The following is a 25,856-nucleotide window of genomic DNA, read 5'->3' as shown; positions in this document are numbered from 1 at the left end:
TTAAGCAGCCACCTCTTTGAAACAACAAATCTGATGTGCTAGCTACACATTTTTTAAAATACTCGATAAAGCACATACAAAAAGGTTAAAATAGAGATTTGTCTTTGTACTTCCTAACACCATCTTTGGGAGACAATGGAAGCAACCCTCCCTCCAAGCCACACAACTCCACTGGCACTTTTAATCCAGCCAAGAAACGCGGCCCTCCGTGTCCCACCCGCCATGTTCTCTGTCGCCTACACACGGAGGAGCCAAGCAGAACAGGAGTCAGAAAGGAAGCTCTGAAGCCGCAGCACTCCCATCACCCTCATGAGCCCCTCACCACGCCTGCCAGCTTTATGCCCTGCAGTCACAGAACTGAGAATTTTGGAGTTACAACTGGAAGGTCTTCTTAGAGGACGACTCTTCCAGCCCCTGCTTTTCAGGTGAGGAAACTGGGGCCAGATCGCACAAAGCGGGTTGCCTATAGCTTCCCAAATTATATCCACCCTCCATTTGAACTGCAAATCACAGAGTCATGGTAAAAGCTTAACTTCACTTATGCTGACTCTGCTTTGCATGTCTCTCTGCTTTGACACATTTTCTGTAATTCACTAGACCAGTGTTAAAAAATTGCTGTAATAATTTAGTTATTTTTTAATTTTTTTTAACATGGAATTTATTGTCAAATTCATTTCCATACAACACCCAGTGCTCATCCCAACAGGTGCCCTCCTCAGTACCCCTCACCCACCCTCCCCTCCTAATTTAAACTCTTATTTTCGCTTCATGTACTGCTGAACTTGGGAGGTTTTTTGGTCTGGATTATACACAACAGTTTGTTTGCTGAAGAAACACGAATCCAGTCCAATTCTCACACTTTCTGGATAAAAAAAATCAAGTCCCGGCTAGAGGAAGTAGCTATCCTAGTCTCTGTCCTCCCAGGGCCTGGGAAGAGCCTTGGGTCCTGGGCCGGTGCTCTCCAGCCCACTGCTCTGTGCAGGCCGCCTGCCCCACACCTGAAAGAATGTGCCGCAGAAGAGGTTTCGGAGACCAGGAGGAGTGCTGCTCCCAGGGCGTGGCATGTGCACACAAAATGGTGGCAGTCCTGGGGGTTAAGATTCTCTCACTGTTTGCAAACTGTCCAAGTAAAACCTTTTTAAAAAATTTATGAGGAATATTCTGGGAAGTGGAAGAGGAGGAAGCAGCAGAAACCTGTGCCCACCAAGACAACAATGGCACTGGTGGAATCTGTCTGAGGTGACTATTTTGGAGCTCTGGAGTCTACTGAAGGCTTGTAGCTCACAGAGGAAGGCTTAGGTGGTAAATTTTGGTGAATTTTAGCTCTTGGCACAGTAGCAGCTACCCAGCCCCCAGCCCTGCACGTGTTTCTGGAGCAGCCTGCACAGTCTGTGGGAGCCAGAGTAGGCAGCAAGGATTCTGTCCTCCAAATACGGGGCATCTGTGTTCTGATCACGGACTGCTGCTTCCGATCTCAGAGGAGCAAAGGGGAAGGTGGACAAACACCTCCCTCCACTGCTGCACCTTCCCTCAGGTGGAAGTGACTTCAAAGGGGATTTAAAGCTCCAGTGCTGGGGGACCTGGGTGGCTCAGTCGGTTGAGTGCCCGACTCTTGATTTTGGCTCAGGTCGTGATCTCACGGTCTGTGAGTCTGAGCCCCATGTCAGGCTCTATGCTAGCAGCGCAGAGCCTGCTTGGGATTCTCTCTCTCCCTCCCTCCCTCTCTCTCTTTCTCTCTCTGCCCCTCCCCTGCTCACAAGCACTCTCTCTCAAAATAAACAAACATTTTTAATAAATAAAGCAACAGTACTTCTCCTTCCACTCACCCCTCCATTTGTCTTTTTTCCCTTCTGTGAGCCAGACTGACATGTGGGAGCCAGACTGACATTCGAAAGCAACCATATACACAGGGGAAATGAGAAAGTCACCATGCACATCCAGGGAAAGGCACAGGTTTAGAAGACTTGAGAAGACCTTAAGTTCAGAAACCTCAGCTAATTCTTTTTCTTTTTTTCTTTTTGATATTTATTTTTGAGAGAGAGAGAGAGAGAGAGAGAGAGAGAGAGAGAGACAGAGTGCAAACCAGGGTGGAGGGGGTGGGGGGAGGTTTGCAGACAGAGAGGGAGACACAGAATCCGAAGCAGGCTCCAGAATCTGAGCTGTCAGCACAGAGCCTAACGCAGAACCTGAACTCATGAACCATGAGGTCATGAGGTCATGAGCTGAAGGTGAATGCTTAAGTGACTGAGCCACCCAGGCACCCCTAAACCTCAGCTAATTCTTGACACACAGGCTACAACAAAAAACAAAAAACAAAAAGCCCAGCAAACCCCGAGGAAGGGAGAGATTCTGATTTCCAGAGTCACCGCATCATTAGGTTCAAATGTCCAGTTTTCAACAAAAAAGCACCAGGCATACCAAAAAAAAAAAAAAAAAAAAAAAAAAAAAGGGAAAGTGTGGCCTATTCAAATGGAAAAACAAAACAAAACAAAAAACCAGAAATTGTCCCTGAAGGGGCACCCGGATGGCTCAGTTGGTTGAGTGTCCAATTCTTGATTTCAACTCAAGATCTCACTGCTTCATGAGTTTGAGCCCCCCATTGGGGCTCTGTACTAACAGCACGGAGCCTGCTTGAGATTCTCCCTCTTTCTCTGCCCCTCCCCTGCTTGCACTTTCTCAAAATACATTAACTTAAAAAAAAAAAAAATTGCTCCTGAAGAAGACTTGGTGGTAGATGTACTAGTCAAATACTTTAAAACAACTATCTTAAAGATGGTCAAAGAACTGGGGCACCTGGGTGGCTCAGCTGGTTAAGCATCCGACTTTGGCTCAGATCATGATTTCATGCTTTGTGAGTTTGAGCCCCACACTGAGCTCTGTGCTGAAAGCACACAGCCTGCTTCGGATCCTCTCTCTCTCTCTCTCCCTCTCTCTCCCTCTCTCTCTCCCTCCCTCCCTCCCTCTCCAGTTTGTGTGCTTACTCTCTCAAAAATAAACATTAATAAAAATAGAAATAAATTTTAAAAAGAAGATGCTCAAAGAACTAAAGGAAGATGTAGAGAAGGCCAAGAAAACAATGTAAGGAAAGATGCAAATATCAACAAAGAGAAAATGTAAAAAGAAACCAAAAAAAAAAAAAAAAAAAAAAAAAAAAAATCTGAAGCTGCAAAGTACTATAACTACACTGAAAAATTCACCACTAGACTGAAAAGCAGATCTGCACAGGCAGACAAAAGAATCAGTGGACTTGACAATACGACAACTGAAATTACCAAGTCTAAGGAACAGAAAGAAAAAATACTGAATAAAAGTGAACACAGTCTAAGGGACCTGTGAAGACATCTTCAAGCAGACCAACAAAAGCACTGTAGAAATCCCAGAAAAAGAAGAAAGAAAGGGACAGAGAAAACATTTGAAGAAATAATGGCCTAAAACTCCTTAGGTGAAAGACGTGAAACTTAAAAAACTCAAAGCAGGATGAACTCAAAAGACCCACACAAGACACACTGTAGTCAACTGTCAAAAGCCAAAGACACGGAGAATCTGGAAAGCAGCGAGAGAGAAGCGACTCATCACATACAGGGGATCCTCAAAGAGATTCTCAGATCTCTCACCAGGAACTCTGGAGACCAGAGGCAGTAGATCCATACATTCAAAGAACTGAAAGAAAAACGCCTGCTAAGGCGCCTGAGTGGCTCAGTCAGTTAAGCGTCCAACTCGACCTCAGCTCAGGTCTTGATCTCAGGTCTTGATCTGAGTTCAAGCCCTGCACTGGGCTCCACACTGGACATGGAGCCCTACTTTAAAAAAAGACAAAGAAAAGAAAAAAACCCTGCAAACAAAAATCCTATATCCAGCAAAACTGTCCTTCAAAACTCAGGAGACATTAGGACATTCCCAGATCAACAAAAGCTGAGCAAATTCACTGCCACCAGATCTACCCAGCAAGAACTGCTAAAACAAAAGGACACCTTATAGTAACCTGAAGCCCAATGAAGAAATAAAGATCGCAGTAAATGTACATACGTGGGCAATTATAAAAGCTAAAATTATTTTAACAAAGATGTGTGACTCCACTTTTTGTTTTCTACATAAGAGACTAATATATTTCAAAAAAAGGAAAAAATTCAATTTATACACAGTAGTTTACCTCTTTAGTATATATAAACATAGCCATTGGGGCACCAGGGTGGCTTAGTCAGTTGAGTGTCTGACTCTTTATTTGGCTCAGGTCATGATCCCAGGGTCATGGGATCAAGTAGCACGTTTGGCTCCACACTGGCTGTGGGGCCTGAGTAAGATTCTCTTTCTCTCTGCACCCTCCTACTGGCACATGCTCGTGTGCTCTCTCTCTAAAATAAAACAAGAAAAAAAACCAAAAAGCAATTATCCCTGCTTTGGGAGAAAGATACAATCTCCTACACTTTGAAATTGTAAGTAAAATTTTTATTTCAACTTTTTGTTATTCAAATAGGAAAAGTGGTTTTTAACTTCTTTGAAACAGAGTAGTGAGATATTTCACCTTTTGGACAAATTTGCTAAGAACAGTGTCACCTTCTTTAAAAGTCAGTTAAGTTCCTCTATTTCAACATAATAAAGGCCATATGTGAAAAACTCTTAACTAACATCGTATCAAACTGGTAAAAGCCTGAAAGCTCTTCCTCTATGACTAGGAATAAGACAGGCTTCCCACTTGTACAACTTCTATTTAACATCATACTGGATTGCCAGAGCAATCAGGCAAGAAAAAGAAATAAGAGGCATCTAAATTAAAAAGGAGGAAGCAAAAATTATCTCTGTATACAGACATGATTTTATATATAGAAAGCCCTAAAGAGTTCATAAAAAGCCTGTTAGAAATAAATTCAGCAAAATTGCAGAATAAAAAAATCAGTACACAAAATTCATTTGTTTGTATATAACCACAATGGACAATTAGAAAATGAAATTTAAAAAAAATTCCATTTACGATAGCATCAAAAAGAATTACACAGAAGTAAACTTAACCAAGAATGCAAAAGACTACAAAATTTTGCCAGAAACTTTAAAATTAAAGACATAAATAAATGGGTATATATCCATATTCATGTATTAAAAAAATTTAATACTAAGGTGGCAAACCTCCCCCAAAATGATCTACTTTTTTGGATTTTTGATCCTTAGGGATTCAGTGAAATCCTTATCCGAATCCCAATGGCATTTTTTGCAGAAAGAGAAAAATCCATTCTAAAATTCATATGGAATCTCAAGGGACTCCAAAGAGCCAAGACAATCTTGAAAAAGAAGAACAAAGCTAAAGATTTCACAATTAATTAAAAAAAAACATTTTTGTAAATGTTTTATTTTTGTGTGAGAGAGCACGTGTGTGCGGGCGTGCCAGTGGGGGAGGGGCAAAGAGAAAGGGGGACAGAAGATCTGAAGTGGGCTTCCAGGCTGACAGCAGAGAGCCCGATGCGGGGCTTGAACTCATAAACCATGACATCACAACCTGAGCCAAAGTCAGACAATCAACCAACTGAGAGTCACCCCGGGGGCGCCCCTCACAACTGCTAATTTCAAAACTTATTACAAAGCTACAATAATTGAAACAATGTGATACTGGCATAAAGAGACATATACACCAATGAAAGAGAGGAAAGAACCCAGAAATAAACCCTTGCATACATGATGTTATGAGCTGAACTGTACTGCCCCCAATTGATATGTTGAAGTCCTACCCCCCTCATTATCTCAGAATGTGACTGTATTTAGAGATAAAGCCTTAAAAGAGGTAAAGTAAACTGAAATTATACAAATGGGCACTAGTCCAATAGGACTGTTGTCCTTATAGGAAGAGATTAGGACACAGACATGCACAGAAGGACAACTATGTGAAGATACAGCGAGAAAATGGCCATCCACAAGCTCAAGAGAGAGGCCTCAGAAGAAATCAGCCCTATCAACACCTTGATCTCAGACTTCCAGCATCCAGAACTGTGAGAAACTAAATTTGTTATTTAAGCCACAGTCTGTGGTACTTTATTATGGCAGCCATAGTAAACTAATACATGGGGTCACATGATTTTTGACAAGGGTGCCAAGACCGTTCAACGGGGGACAGTCTTTTGAGCAAACGGTGCTGGGAAAACTATAATCCACATGCAAAAGAATGAAGTTGGACCCTTACCTTATACCATTTACAAAAATAAACCTAAAATGGATCGAAGACCTAAATTTAAGAGCTGAAGCTATAAAACTCTTAGAAGAAACAAAGGAGAAGAAACAAAGGAAGGACATCTTTGTGACATTGGATCTGGCAATGATTTCTTGAGTAGAACTCCAAAAGCACAGGAAACAAAAAACAGATAAACAGGACTACATCAAAATGTAAAACTTCTGACTATCAAAGGACACAGTCAACAGAGTGAAAAGGCAATCCATGGAATAGGAGAAAATATTGGCAAGTCATGTATCTGATAAGGAGTTAATACCCAGAATATATAAAGAACTACGACATAACAACAGAAACTCTGTTCAAAAATGGGCAAAGGACCTGAATAGACATTTCTCCAAAGCAGATACACAATACATGAAAAGATACTAAACAACACTGATCATTAGGGAAATGCAAAATCAAAACTACAATGAGATACCATCTCACATTCCTCAAGATGACTACTATAAAAAAGATGGAAAATAATGCATGCTGGCAAGGATGTGGAGAAACTGGAACCCTTGTACACTGTTGGTGGAAATATAAAGGTGCAGCTGCCGTGGAAAACAGTATGGAGGTTCCTCTAAAAATTACAAATAGAATTACCATATGAACCAGCAATTCCATTTCTGGATATATACTCAAAGAATTGAAGGCAGGGGCTCAAACAGATATTTGTACATGAGCATTACACATACAACCCATCCACACCCACGGTGGCATTATTCACAATAGGCTAAAGGTGGAGGCAACCCATGTGTCCATCAATGGATAAATGAATAAACAAAATGTGGTATGTACATACAATGAAACATTACTCAGCCTGAAAAAGGGAAATTCTGAAACATACTAAAACACAGAGGAACCTTGAGGATATTTTGCCAAGTGAAATAAGCCAGTTATAAAAAGATAAATACTATGTAAGTCCACTTATGTCAAGTAGTAAAGTAGTCAAATTCACAGAGACAGAAAGTGGAACAGTAGTTACCAGGGTGTGGGAAGCAGGAATGGGGATTTGTTGTTTAATGGGTGCAAGGTGTCAGTTTTACAAGATGAAGAGTTCTGGTTGCATGACAATGTAAACGTACTTAACAACGCTATACACTTAAAAATGGTTACGATGCACACACACAAAATGCTTAAGATGTGGGACTCATCAAAATAAAAAGCTTCTGCACAGCAAAGGAAACAATCAGCAAAAGTAAAAGGCACCTGACGGAATGGGAAAAGATATTTGCAAACGACATATGAACTAAAGGGTTAGTATCCAAAATCTGTAAAGAACTTATCAAACTCAACATCTAAGTAACAAATAATTCAGTGAAGAAATGGGCAAAACACATGAATAGACACTTCTCTAAAGAAGACATCCAGATGGCCAACTGACACATGCAAAGATGCTCAACATCACTCATCATCAGGGAAATACAAATCAAAACCACAATGAGATACCACCTCACACGTATCAAAATGGCTAACATTAACAACTCAGGCAACAACAGATGTTGGCGAGGATGCAGAGAAAGAGGATCTCTTTTGCACTGCTGATGGGAATGCAAACTGGTGCAGCCACCCTGGAACATAGTATGGAGGTTCCTCAAAAAATTAAAAATAGAACTACCCTACGGCCCAGCAATTGCACTGGGTATTTATCCAAGGGATACAGGTGTGCTGTTTCGAAAGGACACATTCACCCCCATGTTTATAGCAGCACTATCAACAATAGCCAAAGTATGGAAAGAGCCAAATGTCCATCAATAAAGAAGATGTGGTGTATATATATACAATGGAGTATTACTTGGCAATCAAAAAGAATGAAATCTTGCCATTCGCAACTACATGGATGGACTAGAGAGTATTATGCTAAACGAAATTAGAGAAAGACAAATATCATATGACTTCACTCATGTGAGGACTTTATGATACAAAACAGATGAACATAAGGGAAGGGAAGCAAAAATAATATAAAAACAGGAAGGAGGACAAAAACATAAGACTCTTAAATATGGAGAACAAACAGAGGGTTGTTGGAGGGGTGATGGGAGGGGGGACGGGCTAAATGGGTAAGAGGCATTAAAGAATCTGCTCCTGAAATCATATGCTAACTAACTTGGATGTAAACTTAAAAAATAAATAAAAGTAGTTTAAAGTTCAGTTAAAAAAAAAAAAAGGCAGTTGAGTAAATCTGATTTAATATTTTAGATCTAAGAAAACATGGCAGGTTTAATCCCTAAGGATTGCAGATAGCTAGGTAAAATAATAATGATAGCTAATACTCACTGAGTGCTTACTGAATACCAGACAATGGACCGATACTGGATTATCTCACCTAATCCACACAATGATAAAATGAAGTAAGGATCATCGGGAAACCCATTTTTTGGACAAAGAAACTGAGGCTAAAGGAGTTCTGAGAAATTTCTGGAAAAGGAGAGGCAGACTGGTGGCTGTCTGGACTGGGAATAGGGACAGGGAATGACCACAAATGGGCAAGAAGTTTCTTTTGGGGATATCACAAATGTTCTAAAATTAGACTGTGATGAAAGCTGCATTAACTCCATAAATTTACTAAAATTCATTGAACTGTACACTTAAATTGAGTAAATCTTATGGTATACAAATGATACCTCAATAAAGCTGTAAAAAACAACGTTTAAGATGCTAAATTTTACATTACCTGTATTTTACCACAATGAAAAAAATTTTTTAATATTTTTTAAAAGTCAGGTAAGTTCCTTGTAATAAGGTTTCTAACAAATTACAAATAATATATTTTTATATATTATCTTCCTAATCATTTTATGCACTGTTGTTAAGACACGTTTCCCCCTGGGATTTTTGTTAGAAGTCTGAAGTCTGTACTGGCTTGACTGAGCTCAGGTCTCAGAGATGTACATACATGCTGTAAAAATCATTAGCTGTTAGTATTTTCTTGTCTATCACCGGCCACATATCTAAGCAGTCATCCTTGCAATAAACCAATAGTACTCGTGACTTTTTAGTACACAAGTGACCTGTTAACTTTGGATGTATTTTCAATTAGACTACCAACATTTTTTTTATTTTTTATTTTTTTAAATTTACATCCAAATTAGTTAGCATATAGTGCAACAATGATTTCAGGAGTAGATTCCTTAGTGCCCCTTACCCACTTAGCCCATCCACCCTCCCACAACCCCTCCAGTAACCCTCAGTTTGTTCTCCATATTTATGAGTCTCTTCTGTTTTGTCCCCCTCCCTGTTTTTATATTATTTTGGTTTCCCTTCCCTTATGTTCATCTGTTGTGTCCCTTAAAGTCCTCATATGAGTGAAGTCATATGATTTTTGTCTTTCTCTGACTAATTTCACTCAGCATAATACCCTCCAGTTCCATCCACGTAGTTGCAAATGGCAAGATTTCATTCTTCTTGATTGCCGAGTAATACTCCATTGTATATACATACCACATCTTCTTTATCCACTCATCCATCGATGGACATTTGGGCTCTTTTCATACTTTGGCTATTGTTGATAGTGCTGCTATAAACATGGGGGTGAAGGTGTCCCTTCGAAACAGCACACCTATATCCCTTGGATAAATGCCTCATAGTGCAACTGCTGGGTCACAGGGTGGTTCTATTTTTAGTTTTTGAGGAACCTCCATACTGTTTTCCAGAGTAGCTGCACCAGCTTGCATTCCCATAGACTACCAACATTCTCTATATCAGCTATTCAGAAATTAGTACTAGCAAGGACTGGTAAAATGTTAACCAAATAGAAAAATGTATGGATAGGATCTGCGATGGAGGGGCACCTGGCTGGCTCAGTCTGAGGAGACTGCAATTCTCGATCTCAGGGTCTTGAGTCTGAGTACACATTGGATGTAAAGATTACTTACAAATATATAAATAACTAAACTTAAATTGCTCAGTTGCTTTTCTCTACACCAACTCTTAACAGGTGAAAAATATATATAATAGAATGGGGAAGGACACTCAATAGCAACAACAACCAAAAAAATCTGGAAATAAACTCAACAAGATATGTGAAAAACCTACATGAAGGAAATTTTACTGAGAAGCCTGGGGAGGAAAAAAAAAAAAAAAAGATACACACACATACACACACACATACACACATATGTGTGTATGTGTGTGTATGTAATATATATGAAGAAATGCAGAGAAGAGCAACCTCATAAAGATATTAATTCTATCTCATCAACCTGTAAGGTGTATGAGCTCACAAAATTCCCAACACTATTCTGCAGAACTTGACAAAAAGATTCTAAGTTCATTGAGAAATACTCATTTGAGAATAGCCTTGGAAAACTTGAAAAAGAAAAGTTATCACCAGGAATTAGTCTTAGCAGATAGAAAAACTACAATAGATACAATACTTAAAATACTGTGGACCTGTCACAGGCAGATACATGGTGGAAGAGAACAGGAAATTCTGAAAAGACCTAAAGTACATATAAGAATTCAGTATAAGAGTGTTTCCAACAAGTAGAAAACATATGGAGAAAAAGTTAAAGTACAAGCTTCCCCTTACCTATCATATACTTAAATATATGTCATATAAAGACTTAAGTAAAAATCAACCAGTACACGTACTAGCAGAACATATGTAACTGCTCACAATTTTACATGGGTGACAAAGCTTTTCTGGGTGCATAGCAAAGCCAGGTAAAAGGAAGGATGGGATGGACCTTACACATTTATATATAAAATCTGAAGTGTGCACTAAAAATATAATAAACAAAAACAATGAACTGAAAAAAATTTGTATCATAGAAGATAAAGGAGCAATACCATTAATGTGTGAATAAGTCTTATAAAGTAGTAAGAAGAAAGGTAAAGGCACACATCAGAGATATTGCAGGTTCAGATCCAGACCAAAACAATAGAGTGGGTCAAAATGAATTTTTTGGTTTCCCAGTGCATATAAAAGTTATGTTTATACTACACTGTAGTCTATTAAGTGTGCAGTAGCATTAGATCTTTAAAAAGTTCATACCTTAATTTAAAAGCACTTTATTGGGGCACCTGGGTGGCTCAGTCGGTTAAGCATTCGACTTCAGCTCAGGTCACGATCTCACAGTTCGTGAGTTCAAGCCCCACATCGGGCTCTGTGCTGACAGCTCAGAGCCTGGAGCCTGCTTCAGATTCTGTGTCTCCCTCTCTCTCTGCCCCACCCCTGTTCATACTGTGTCTCACTCTGCCTCTCAAAAAATGAATAAATGTTAAAAAAAAAATTTTTTTTTAAAGCACTTTATTGCTAAAATAATGCTAACCATCATCTAAGCTTTCAGTGAGTTGTAATCTTTTTGCTGGTGGATGGTCCTGCCTCCACACTGATGGCTGCTGACTTGATCAGGGTGGTGGTCACCGATGGCTGGGCGGCTGTGGCAATTTCTTAACCAAGACAACAATGAAGTTTGCCGCACTGACTGGTTCTTCCTTTCAAGAACGATTTCTCTGTAGCGTGTAATGCTACTCGAGAACATCTGACCCACAATAGAACTTCCTTCAAAACTGGAGTCCATCTTCTCAAGTCCCGCTGCTGTTTTATCAACTAAGCGTACATGATACTCTAAATCCTTTGTTGTCATTTCAACAATCTTCACAGCATTTTCACCAGTATATTCCAGCTCAAGAAACTTTTTTTTGCTCATCCATTAGAAGCAACTCCTCATCCATTCAAGCTTGATCATGAGATCACAGCACTTCAGTCCCATCTTCAGGCTCCACTTCCAGTTCTCTTGCTGTTTTCACCACACCTGTGGTTACTTCTTCCACTAAAGTCTTGAGCCCCTCAAAGTCATCTGTGAGGGCTGGAATCCACTTCTTCCAAACTCCCATGAATGTTGACATTTTGACTTCTTCCCATGAATCATGACTGTTCTTAATGGCATCTAGGATGGTGAACCCTTTCCAGAAGGTTTTCAATTTTACTCCGCCCAGATCCATTAGAGGAATCACTATCTATGCAGCTATAGCCTTAGAAATATCTTTCTTAAAGGGGCTCCTGGGTGGCTCAGTTGGTTAGGCAGCTGACTTCAGCTCAGGTCATGATCTCATGGCTCGTGAGTTCAAGCCCTGCATTGGGCTCTCTGCTGACAGCTCAGAGCCAGGAGCCTGCTTCAGCTTCTGTGTCTCCCTCTCTCTCTACCCCTCCCCTGCTCATGCTTGTCTCTTTCTCTCTCAAAAATAAAAAAAAAAAAACATTTAAAAAATTAAAAAATAAAAACAGGAGGGGCACCTGGGTAGCTCAGTCGGTTAAGCATCCAACTTCAGCTCAGGTCATGATCTCACGGTTCATGGGTTTGAGCCCCACATCAGGCTCTATGAGGACAGCTCAGAGCCTGGAGCCTGCTTCAGATTCTGTGTCTCCCTCTCTCTCTGCCCTTCCCCTGCTCATGTTCTCTTTCAAAAATAAGTAAACACTTAAAAAAATTAAAAAAAAAAAAAAAAAGAAATGGATTTCTTAAAGAATAAGTTTGAAAGCCACAATTACTCCTTGATCCATGGGCTGCAGAACAGATGTTGTGTTAGCACGAATACAACATTTATCTTGTACATTTCCATCAGTGCTCTAGGGTGACCATGTGCATTGTCAATGAGCAGTAATATCTTGAAAGGAATCTTTTTTTTTTTTTTGAGCAGTAGGTCTCAACAGGAGCCTTAAAATACAGTAAACTACATTGTAAATACATGTGCTGCCATCCAGGCTTTGTTGTTCCATTTATACAGCACGGGCAGAGTATGTTTAGCATAATTCTTAAAGGCCCTAGGATTTTCAGAATGGTAAATGAGCACTGGCTTCAACTTACAGTCACCTGCTGCATTAGCCTGTAACAAGAGAGTCAGCCTGTTCTTTGACGCTTTGAGGTCAGACATTGACTTCTCCTCTCTAGCTGTCAAAGTCCTAGATGGCATCTTCTTCCATCAGAAGGCTAAGTTTTGTCTCCATTGAAAATCCGTTGTTTAGTGTGGCTGCTTTCACGAATTATCTTAACCAAACTTTCCGGATCACTTGCTGCAGATGCTACATCAGCACTTGCTGCTTCACCTTATATTTTTATGTTAGGGACATGGCTTCTTTCTTTAAACCTCATGAACCAGCCTGTGTTAGTTTCAAACTTTACTTCTTCACCTCTCTCAGCCTTCACAGAATTGAAGAGAGTAAGAACTTTGCTCTGGACGAGGCTTTGGCTGAAGGGAATGTTGTGGCTGGTTTGATCTTCTATCCAGACCACTCAAACTTTCTCCACATCAGCAATGGCTGATGTGGTTCTGTCATTAATCACGTGTTCACTGGAGGAGCACTTTTAATTTGCTTCAAGAACTTGTCTTTTCCATTCACCACTTGGCTACCTGGCTAACTGGAGCAAGGGGCCTACCTTTCAACTTTTCAGTCCATCTTGGCTTTCAACATGCCTTCCTCCCTAGGCTTAATCATTTCTAGCTTTTGATTTAAAATGAGATGGGGCGCCTGGGTGGCTCAGTCGGTTGAGCGTCCGACTTCAGCTCAGGTCACGATCTCGCGGTCTGTGAGTTCGAGCCCCGCGTCGGGCTCTGTGCTGACAGCTCGGAGCCTGGAGCCTGTTTCACATTCTGTGTCTCCCTCTCTCTCTGACCCTCCCCCGTTCATGCTCCGTCTCTCTCTGTCTCAACAATAAATAACAGTTAAAAAAAAAAAATTAAAAAAAAAAAAATGAGAGACATGTGGCTCTTCCTTTCACTTGAAAACTTAGATGTTATTTTAAGGTTATTAACTGGCCTAATATCAACATTGTTGTGTCCCAAGGAACAGGGAGACCCAAGGAAAGAAAGACAGGGGAACAGCCAGTTAGAGCAATAAGAACACACCCAGCATTTACTGATTAAGTTCAGTCTCATATGGAGTTTGTAGTACGCAAAACAATTACAATAGTAACATCAAAAATCACTGATCACAGATCAGTGGGGTGCCTGGCTGACTCAGTTGGTGGAGCATGGGACTCTTGATCTTGGGGTGGTGGGTTCTAGCCCCCCATGTTGGGTTATCGAGATTCTTAAAAACAAAATCTTAAAAAAAAACACAATAAAGCAAAGCACAATGCAAGGCATGCCTAGGGGCGCCTGGGTGGCTCAGTTGGTTGGGCTTCCAATTCTTGGTTTCGGCTCAGATCGTGATCTCTTGGTTTGTGGGTTCAAGCCCTGCATCCGGCTCTGCACTGTCAATGCATAGCCTGCTTGGGATTCTGTCTCTCTCACTCTCTCTCTGTCCCTCCCCCATTCTCACTCTGTGTCTCTCTCAAAATAAATACATAAGCTTTTTTAAAAAAAAGTCTTAAAGAAAAAACAAAACAAGGTATGCCTATATAGAACAGAAAAATAGGGGCACCTGGATGGCTCAGTAGGTTAAGTGGCCGACTTCAGCTCAGGTCATGATCTCACACTTCATGAGTTTGAGCCCCACGTCAGGCTCTGTGCTGACAGCTCAGAGCCTGGAGCCTGCTTCGGATTCTGTGTCTCCCTCTCTCTCTGCCCCTCCCCTGCTTGCACACTCTCTCTCTCAAAAATAAATAAACATTAAAAAATTTTTTAAATGAAAAAAAATAGAAAAATGGGCAAAGGACATTGACAATTCCTAAAAGAAGGTATACAACAAACACACTGACAACTGTGAAACCTTACTACTAATGAAATAACTGAAAATTAAAATTAAATACCCTTTTCAACTACCAGACCGCCAGAACTGAAAAGTAACAGCAGGAGTAGGCATGTATATCAGAGTTAGGGGTGCACATGAAAACAAGTGCATCCCATCTGCCCACTAATTCCTACAGAAACAATCCCATACGTGCCCAAGAATGCAGACAGGGATTATATTCACAATGCCAAAAACTGAAATAACCTAATGTTCTCTGAGACAAGACTAATTAAATTCCAGTGCAATGTGATGATTACAGGACATTAAAAATACTACTGTTCTACTTTCATCAATACAGAAACAAATCTACAATACATGAAGTGAAAAAAGCAGACCACATGAGCAGTCTGGGTGGTGTATGATCCTACTGTGGTTGTATATAGTACACACAGTTGACACTTACAACAGTGAGGGGGGTACTGGGTAGGGGCACTGACTCCCATGCAGTCAAAAATCCACTATAATTTCTGACTTTCCAAACTTAACTACTAATAGCCTACTGTTGACCAGAGCCTCACTGATAACAGTCAATTAACACACATTTTGTATGTTATATGTATTATACACTGTACTCTTACAATGAAACTAGAGAAAAGGAAGTGTTAAATCACAAGGAAGGGGCATCTGGGTGACTTAGTTGGTTGAGCACTGGACTCTTGATTTCAGCTCAGGTCATGATCTCACAGTTCGGGAGTTCGAACCCCAAGCCAGGCTCTGTGCTGACAGCATGGAGACTGCTTGTGATCCCTTCTCTCCCTTACTCTCTGCCAGTCCCTTGCACGCAAGCATGCACTCTCTCAAAATAAATAAACTTTAAAAAAATCATAAGGAAAATACATTTATAGTACTGTACTATAAAAAAAATGCATATAAGTGGACCCACACAATTCAAACCCATGTTGTTAAAAGGTCAATCATATCATATATGTGTGTGTATATATATATATATATATATATACACACACATGCACATATTTATATAATTTAACATATATATTTATGTTATAATTATATATAGTATATAAACATACATACACATTTAAATATAAGTATATAAATTATATATAAATATGAATAAATTATAAAATATATATGCAAAACTTTCTGAGAAGGATTTTTAAGTTTATCTTTTACTTTTTACATTTTTTTTACTTTTTACATTTTCAAACTTTTCTATCATTAATTTTGCTGCTTTTACAGAGGAAAAAATACTAAATTAGAAGAAGAACACAGTTCCAGGTGGTTTCTTTACCTCCCTATCAAACCAATCCTGTTCATATGTGCATAAAAATACTATCCTCCTACCTGTCTGAGCAACTCCAGTTTCTTCAGTTCCTCATTATAGGCTTCTGGGTTCTCCCCATAATTCTTCAGGACAAACTAGAGAGAGACACATAGAGACACACACACACACATAGAGAGAGAGAGAGAGAAAGAGAGAGAGAGAGATGTAAGCCAGGAATACAAAACACTCCCCAGCTCCCACTCCTGCCCAGAGTCCTTGGAAGTCACAAGTCAGGGCTCAGGATTGGGTCCAGACCCACAAGCATGAGCTTACCTCCTGGTCCACCGGGAACTCTACCTCAGTAACAGGGCAGCACTAAAAGCTGACCATGAGAGCCTCCACCTTTGAGCAAAATGGAAAGTAACACTGGATGACCCTGTGTGAACACCCTGGCTGGTCTTTGTCATGCTACTGCCCTCTTTGTAAAGTCCAGGACTCTGGCAGGTCAGGAATTGGGGAACTTAGCTGGCTGAAATAGGATCCTACTGAGCATCCCAAAACAGGCCACAAATTCAAGCCTCCTTCAAGGACTGGACCCTGCTGTGTTCTGAGATCACAACCATAATCCCAACCCAACAACCAACACAGACAAGAGATACCAAGTAAGAGTGGGAGTGCAAAGGCTTCTTCACCAGCCAGCCCTTCTCGCTAGGAAAAAGCACCACAGAATAAAGGATTTACATGAGGACAGGCCCACAGGCGTGTGATGGCAATGATCCAGACAGGAGACGGGAAAGTCACTGCCCGCATCAGAGAGGGGACTGGCACGCCCGCCCACAACAGCACTCTTCACCTCAGGAGCTGACTCTCTAGGACAATGAGCACACTCATCAGTCTGGAGGCAGAGCCTGGGCCAAAAGACCCCTTGTTTACCTAAGATCAACAGGCTAAGGCAGCTGAACTACTGCCATTGCAGTTCCCGCTGCCTGAGTTAGCAATCTGGGTGGGGGGAAGGGGGCAGATGCATCCATTCCACCAACACTGAGCACTGATGCCCACCTCACAGGTTCCCTGAGGTTCAAAGACTGAAAAGAGGTGGCCTCTCTGTCCAGCAGCACACTCGCACGATGTCTGTGGCCCACTCACCTGTTGTGAGGTCCCTTCCCAGGACCTATGCCACATGGCTAGGGAATTGGCCACATGGAAACCTGGAAGGCTGTGGAACAGCTCCTATCTGCCCTGGCAGGGAAAGGGAGAGGTGGGACAGACAGAAGGGAGGCTACTGCTGAATTTGTTTCAGCATCACCCAGTCACGCTCCCAAAACCTCTGACCCTGACCACTCTTCTGTTGGCTTTACCTCCTGAAAGTCCCATGTGTCCATGAGCTCTCCATTCTATCCTCTTGCAACCCTTTCAAAGCTATCGCTTACTTAGAGGCCAGAATGATCTTTCTAGCACAACTCCAATGTCACTCCTAACTTCAGAGCCTTCTGAAACACACACGCACCTGGGGAAAAAAATAAACCAAAATATGCTTTTCTTAGGATAGTGAGATTATGAGAAATGAGTTGCAATCTAAAGACAAAAATTGTAATCTAAAAAGAATGTGCAACAGTAGCTCCCCAAAGCCTCCAAGTCCAAATCTAATCTCCTAGGCACAGAGTTCAGGGCTCTTCACAACCTGCTCCCAACAGCCTTCAGAGACTGTCCGCTAGCATGTTCCAGGGACACCCAGCCAACAGTCCTATGGAATTGCTCTCAGGTCTCGATACCTGTCCCCATGTTGTCACCTCTTCTCTATTAAGACTCAGATGAAATGTCACTTCCTTGAACTTCAGCTGCTGCTCTCTCTACATTCCAAACATGCCTGCACCAGACTGTGCCTTGTGGCAGGGTCATGCCAGTGACACCCCTCCAATCCACACCAAACAATGAGTGCGTCAGGAACAGCAGGGGCCTCATTAGTATGTGTTAGATCCTCAGCAAATGGCTGCCTTTACAGGAAATGCAGAGGAGGGATGAACAAATTGAAAATACCAAAAGGAGACACTCCGAAAAATTCAGAAGATGGGACATTCTGCCCAACAGGGCCTTCTGTAAGTCCTTTGACAATATGATAAAAGCCATGAAAGAAATCTTCCTAGAAATGCTCGACTATGCACAAACGCAAAAATGTGCAAACAATGTTAGGAGTTCGCAGACACTCTGAAGCCCGTTTATGGGCTCCTGGTTTACAATCCTCGCTTGGATCTAGCCAAACCTCTTCTCAACCAGCCCTCCAAACACCATAAATATAAAGTGTGGCCTGGGCTGTAAGGTAGAACTTGACTAAAATGGGCATGTATTCCTTGATTAATTCCCTTTTGGTAAGAGGTTTTAGAGTAACAGTACACACAGCCCGGAGGCCCCATGGGATAGAGGAATACTGGAGTCTTAGAAACAAGGCTTCTCCTGGCGTCGCTAAAAACACCTGTCCTTGCTGTTCACACATGGTGAAGGAGAGAGAAAGGCTGCCCCCAACCCCAGCAAACTGTCCCTAAGAGGTCACCTTCTACCTGTCTCATTCCTCCTCTAAGATCAGCAGCAGCAAAAACTGACTGAGCTCCTGCCACAGACCAGGCTCTGTGGTGAGCACCTAAAACGTTCCTCAAACCCTGTAACAGCCCCAAGCAGTAGATACTATTATCATCACCATTTTACAGATGAGGAAATGAACAAACTGAGGCAAAGAGGTCAGGGCATCTGCCAGGTTCACAGCACTAATAACTGATGGAACAGTAACTAAAACCCAAACATTTGGGTTTCAGAGTCCAGGTTCTTAATCACACATTAGACCAATTCATTCCCTCTATTTTTAATACAGTTCTCATAAATAATTCTGGGGAAAGAGTTAGAGAAAATGAATCTCTAGCCACAGTGAATCTCATAGCCACAACAGAGCAGCCAGGTTATTTTTTAAACTCTGATGGAGTCCTCTATGACTGCAGATCACTCCCCCACCAAAGAGAGGAAAAAGGCTGGCTGAAGGTTCTAGAGTAAAAAACAGAGACCATCTTGCAGTCTGTGTTCTACAGAGCTCAGAACAAAGTCTGGTCAGGATGTGAAGCTCCCGACAATCTGAGATGGAAGGCCTAGCAGCAGGTCACTGCCACCATAGAAGGCAATGACAGGACCCCAATGCACCCACACAACCAACAGGTAGTTAGGGTCAACAGGACCCAGAGAACCTCCAGAGCCCGGCCGGGCTTTGAAGAAGTTGGGGATCCTTTTCTGAGGAAACAATAAGACCTATGGACATGTCTATGTTAATTGAGAGCATGTCTAAGGATCAGAGACACTGGGGGGGGGGGGGGGGCGGTGGAGAAGAGAGGAAGGAGTTACAAGTGCAAACAATAAGCATACAAAGGCCATTTCCAGAGAAATATCAATACAGTATGCCAAGACCTCTCATAGGGACTCACATGCATTAATTCTTGTTCTCACAGGCTTAAGAGGTATATTATTTCCATCTTATAGGTGAGAAAAATGAGGACCAGATTAGTTTTATAATCATTTGTAGCAGCTGAAGGTCACCTAGCAATTAAGTGGAAGGGATGGGACCTAAACCAAGGTCGGTCTGATTCCAATGTCTAGGCTATTTCCATACTACTCTGCTCTTTTACTGAGCAACAAATGGCACAGAATTTTGTAGGCAGATAAGATCACATTCATCACAGATGAGAAACATTCATCCTAGGTCCTGCCATTCTTTTGCAGACTGGAAAAATGGAAACTAGAGATCAGCAATGGCTGTGCTAGAACTCCAAGCCAGGTTTCCTGACTCCTGACCCAGGGATATTCCTTTTGTGTCACTTTCTCTTGTATTAATTAGCATGTTCTCATTCTTCTGTGCATGCTTCCCCCACCCCCACCCCCAGATGCTGGCGGTGTTTAGCTTTTGCTCTTAATTTGACAGAACATCTTGGAATTTCACGGTACTAATTAAAGCAATAATCCAAGAAGAAAAGAGAATAAAAGGCATCACAGGTGTAAACATTACCTTCGTTCACTGTACATATATTTCTCTTTTCTCCACTTGCAGGATTTACTCAAATATGGGGAAATCGGGGATTCCTTGGGCTGGTCCATGGAAATACACACAAAACTAAGTCCCACATATAGGGTTATTAATAAATACAATACGATATATGCTTTGCTACTGAATTTCACATGAGATTAATTTTATTCAGAGAAAGGAGTTGGATTGCCTCTTGGTGTCAGCAAACCTAAAGCCAAATAACAAGCCAACAGCACTGAGGATGAGAACAGTGTTTCATCCTCGCCTAGTCTAACCTCTGTCTCTACACTCAAGGAATCTCTCCCACATCTCTTCTAAACAACACCAGCAAGGACAACTCAAGTTACATCTCGTGGCAGGTGCCAGAACTAGACTAGGTCATTCATCCAACACTTATGAAGCATTCTCCACACATAAGTATTTATTACTTCCCGAGGAAAGGAAAGAATCTCAAGTGAAATGGATACAGGCTTTTGGTGTAGGAGATTAAAATCAGAGAAGAATGGGGGGCGCCTGGGTGGCGCAGTCGGTTAAGCGTCCGACTTCAACCAGGTCACGATCTCGCGGTCCGTGAGTTCGAGCCCCGCGTCAGGCTCTGGGCTGATGGCTCGGAGCCTGGAGCCTGTTTCCAATTCTGTGTCTCCCTCTCTCTCTGCCCCTCCCCCATTCATGCTCTGTCTCTCTCTGTCCCCCCCAAAAAAAAAAAAAAAAAAAAAAATCAGAGAAGAATGAACTGGACAGTGCACGTCATCTGTTCCTGGAGCCATTCTGCTGTAAAACACAGTGGGCAGACAGGCTCGGTAACTCCAGATCTGTGGTAAGAGAAAAGACAGGTCATCACCACAGGTAATTGGCAATGTCCCATGCTCCTCACTGTTGAGAAGGCAGGGCCCCCTTTTAGGCCTCTGGCCATTTGATTTCCTTTTCTATGTAGCAAGTGTTTCAAAGGAGTCAACTATCCCATGAGAAATCGCAGCGGGGAGGATTCCACAAACCTGAAAAGGAGGCTTTACCTACATGTGAATAAGATCAACAGTAAGAAGAGGTAGTAAGAGTGTGCACTCTGTGGTGCAGGTCAACTGAGTGTTAACAGCGGTAGGCCTGGTCTGAATTTAGGAGTGTGGTATAACAGCCAGGCAGCTAAAGGGGCCCTGAGGAGGTATGGTTCAACCTGAGTGATGAACAGGAAGAAAGGAATTCCAGTAAGGACCAGAGCAAGAACAATGACCAGATGTGGAAGGAAAAGAGACTGAAAGTTCCTATAGGAGAGGCCTGGGGGAATGAATTAGAGAAGGAGGCTGAAGCCAAGTGGTGGCAGGCCTTGAATAGTAGGCAGATTCTCTGGAGGAACCTGGTGGAAAAGTGGACATTCAGAAACCAATCCAGCTAAGTAAGGGTGGGGAGGAGAGAGGCCAAGAAGTCACTGAGTTGGCAGGGTGGCTACTACATGATACATCTGCCCTTGAGGATAGATAACCATGTGGACCCTAGAAGGTAAGCTCCATGAAGGCAGGACTTTTTATCATAACATATAGCCCTGAATTCCCAGGGCTGGCACATATAGTCACTCAGTAACTATTTGTTCAATGAATGAATCAGAAATGGATGTTAACACCTAAGTCCAAGTGAGCTTGACTTAAGCTCTAATGCAGTTGATTAAAGGCAGGTATTTGAGACCAGAAGAGGAAACAACTTCAAACACCAACACCTGTCCCCAAAATCACTCAGTGATGAAAAGTATAGGTCAGCCTTCATCAGTTGCCAATGAGTCAGCACTCTGGGCTCCAAAGCACAGGAAACAAAGTGAAAAGACAGCAGCATTTTCCCACTAAAAAATTATGTGGGTCCAGGTATCCCCACCTAAAGCTTGGCACTGCAGCTCAAAACCATTTGCTGTTCTCTTGGCTCTTATTTCACATTATTCCATAATTGAAGGCATGCCCATCAGGAGCGAAAACTAATACTAACCACTATGAAAGGTCTTTTCAACAGCTCAGGCCTCACAAAGAAACAAGCCCTTTAGCTATCTAGAAAATTCCTACTCATCTTTCAAAACCCACCAAGCCTTCTCTGATGGCCCCTCCTTAGGCTGGTACTTCTGTATAGTGCACATACACTTCCACTAATATTACCATTTAATTTTAAGTTTCCTCTACTAAACTGAATTCTTTAAAAAAGAAAGAAAAAAAGAAAGAAAGAACAGTCTCTTATTCATCTGTATTTCCAAGGCTCAGCATAGTGCTCAACAGGTTGACCTCAACAGAACCATTTTTACCCTAGTATTCTACATTAAATTCTACCTCTCAGCTCCAAGTCATTGGTGAAGGTTCCCACAGCTGAGAGAAAGGGTAGAAGAAGACAAGGGTACGAGTGGCAGAGGCAGAGTAGGGGCTCTAGGGCTGAGGAGAGGAGTCCAGGTCAGGAAGAGTTCCCAGACTGCAGTGGCTTCTGCAGTCTTCTCTGCAGGAAGAGATCCAGGGTACCCCGAGGGAGCTGGCCCTTCTCGAGCCCAGCCTACCCACAGGCTGCTATTCCTTTTCAGTGGGTTCACGCAATACAAGCCCCAATCTTAACCTATCAAATAAACTGGTGGTATCTTCCCCAATCCCAAAGAGGAAACAAAAAGAGGTGATGTCTGCAGAACGAAGTTTCTTCTGCATCTGATACCACCTCAGGCTAAATGGTAACGAGCAACTACTCCAGCGAAGTCATTACTCACATAAAACCTTGTTGGTTAGGCAAGAGTGATCAGAATATCAAAGGATAAGTTAAAAACAAAACGTCTCTTAGGATTTTCTGGGCTAGGATTTTATCCACTGGATTTCCATAAATGTATGGTCACCATGTCTAAATTCCCTTTAGACTGTCATTCAATCATTTGAGAAATGTTTTCCTGAATGCCAACTATGTAGAGGGGGCCCTGCTAGGCTTCGAGCAGCATGCAGATGCCTCCCAGGTCACTTAGAATTGAATAGAGGAATTAAAACATAGCACACATACTGACACCAGGAAAAGAATGGAAAAAGGGATTCAGAGAAGGGAAAGATTAATCCAGATGAACGGATTCAAGAAGCCTTTTGGAAGAGACAGAACTTAAACTGGACCTTGAAAGATGGACAGAATATACAGACATTAAAGAAGGATCACATTCCCATCCCACAAGGCAAAGACAAGAGTTCTTCTGGGTGGGAGAAAATCCACAACCAAAGGCAGAGAAGAGCAAATATACAGAGAATGTTAAGGGAACAGCAAATGGCTGAATGTGAACAGGATCTGTAACAAATACATAGATCAAGCACACACTGGACCCTCAAAAAATACTGAAAGAATTGGGGTTGGTCAGGCTGACCTCTAAATGGGTTGGGACTGAACTAGAAAACAAAGGAGTTTTGTTGTTTTAGAAAAAGTCATCTAATTGTGCTTGTATGAGAGAGCAGATAGAAGGCCAAAGTCTGAGGAAAAGGTAACAAAACTCTTTAACTTTTAGATTAATCTAATTTCCTGTCTTCACAAATGAGGAAACAGACACCCAAAGAGATTTCATGACAGAATCAAAGGAATACAAACTGTGAGTGTCTGAACTAAGGCAGGGGCAGTGTAAAGAGGAGGGAGATAGTTTACTGGGGTAACTACTTCCAAACCTACTGTCCTTCTTCTATCCCTCTTCTTCAGCACCCTGCTGGGTGGTCCACTGCCTAGATTACCTGGGACTTACTTTGGTAGCTGCTCTACTGAAAACACAAGGATGCCAACCTGCAACAACCTGGCTCCTTTTCTCTTCTGCTCTGACCCACTGCAACTAGGTGGCCCTCCCCACGGGAGATGTCTCAGAGGGCACCCGATGCTCATTCAACACACCTGGCCCCTCTCTGTACCAGCCCCACCTGATCTCGCCACAGAGGTCTCTTCCTCCATCACCACCAAACCCGCCTGCCTTCCCCGTCCAACTGACGGTTCAACACAACGACTGCAAATGTTTCTTCAGGAGCTACAACTGTTATCCCCTTCGGGCAGTTAAGAAAAGCAATAACCCTCCCCCAAAATGACAAGGACCTGTATCTTTCGGTCCAAGGGGGCTCCTGTATATGGTTCTTATTCTCAAGAGACCGGAGAGAATCGCACTGTCAGAGAGACCCCAAACGCAGAGAGGTCAGGCATTCCTCTGGTTCCCATCTTGAAACACACATGCTGAGCCATCACCGGCGTCCATCCCAGTCCGCTCCTGGACTGATAGCGCACGGAGGGCACAGTTCAAACTAGACGGCCAGGGCCGCCCACCGCTCCCCCGCGGGGCGGTCCCGGCGTGGAGGAGGGGCGGAGCAGAACTAGGTCCGGAGCGTCACACGGAGGAAGTCTGGTGCCTCGGTGGGAACCGTGGATGGCCCGGGGAAGAAGTAGGGAAGCGGGTTTTAAAAAGGCTGCGGATGCTGGCCCCGAGCGGGCGAGGAGGGGAGAGGAATGTCTGCGGAGGGCGGGGGGGGGGGGGGGGGGTGAGGAACCAGGCTGAGAAAAGCCAGGGGAGGCCCCTCCTGGCCTCAGCCGACCCTGCGACCAGGGCCTAGGGAAATGATGGACGCGCAGGGGGCGTCACGCGCTGGCAGACGGAGCTACGCCGGAGAGGTGGGAGGGGGGGGGGGTGCACTTACCTTCTTCACCGCCGGCTGGAAGAGGAAGTCACCGGCCTCCTTCAGGTCCAGCCAGATCATGGGCATGCGGGGCACAGCCTCCATGGCGGCTTGTGCCCGCCGGCCACCCGGCCGCTCCCCTAGCTGCCCCAGCTGCTGCCTCAGCCTCGCGCCCCGCCCCTCCACGCCGGAAGTCACTCGTCACGCGGGGCCGAAAATTGCACGCAGGGCCTGTTGGGAAATGCAGTCCTCCTCCGCGCAGCCTTCAGCGTCAAGCACAGCTGCCGTTGCGCATGCTCACTCCTCCGCGGGGAGGGCGTGGAAGGCGAATCTCCAGCCCCCTTCGAAAGGGTGTCTGGGAATGATAGTCTTCCTCCATTTAGCTGCGGAGCCGGGGCAGGGTGGTTTTCTCCTCCCTAGCCAGGACATGGGGTCCTGGCCTTGGCCTTGGCGCTCCTGTGTCGGAGCAAGTGCATTGGAGCCCATAAGCTTATAGTCCCAAGTAGAGTCGGGGACATAGAAGACAGGGGCAGGCGTTCTATAAAGATAACGTGGCAAGGGGAGCCTGGCTGGCTCAGATGGTGGAGACTGCCGCTCTTGATCTCTGCGTTGTAAGTTCGATCCCCAGGTAGGACGCAGAGATAACTTAAAATCTTATGGGTGCCTGGGTGGCTTAGTCGGTTAAGCGACCAACCCTTGATTTCGGCTCAAGTCATGATCTGAACAGTTTGTGATATCAAGCCCCACTTGGGGCTCTGCGCAGGGAGTTAGTGTTTAATGGGCATAGAGTTTCAGTATGGGATGATGAAATAGTTCTAGAGATGGATGGTGGTAATAGTTGCAAAACAATGTGAATGCACTTAATGCCAAATTGTACGATTAAAATACAAACTTTGTTAGGTATATTCTACTACAATAAAATTTTTTGAAAAGAAAATGCAGGACCTTGCAATTATTTTTTTAAGGGAAGGGAAAAATTGACCAGTACCTTAAAAGAGCTTATTTCTGGAAGACCATCTTGAGGTCGCCTGGCCATAGGTGAAGGCATTGAAGATAATGCCCATGCCCTGAAAAAT

At 42.9% G+C, this 25,856-nt stretch overlaps 1 protein-coding gene across 3 annotated transcripts in view; it reads right to left on the bottom strand.

The window, feature by feature from the left end:
* PTPN23 (protein tyrosine phosphatase non-receptor type 23) overlaps positions 1-25,291 on the bottom strand; it is a 35,639-nt gene extending 10,348 nt beyond the window's left edge. The window contains exons 1-2 of one of the 3 annotated variants that reach the window (XM_060630889.3): positions 24,802-25,290; positions 16,179-16,253 (exon numbers count right to left, since the gene is read on the bottom strand). In XM_060630889.3, the coding sequence (XP_060486872.3) occupies positions 16,179-16,253; positions 24,802-24,885 (159 nt within the window). In that variant the 5' untranslated portion in view covers positions 24,886-25,290. Of the gene's footprint in view, positions 1-16,178; positions 16,254-24,208; positions 24,228-24,801 lie in introns of those variants that run through there. The other 2 variants (XM_078443125.2, XM_060630891.3) reach the window with 2 other exon arrangements.
* Between the last annotated feature and the right edge of the window lie 565 nt (positions 25,292-25,856).

Source organism: Panthera onca, chromosome A2 (genome assembly GCF_046562875.1).
Source record: "Panthera onca isolate mPanOnc1 chromosome A2, mPanOnc1 haplotype 2, whole genome shotgun sequence".
Lineage (NCBI taxonomy): Eukaryota > Metazoa > Chordata > Mammalia > Carnivora > Felidae > Panthera > Panthera onca.
The sequence above is the reverse complement of the archived record's forward strand: the minus strand, read 5'-3'. Positions and strand labels throughout refer to the sequence as shown.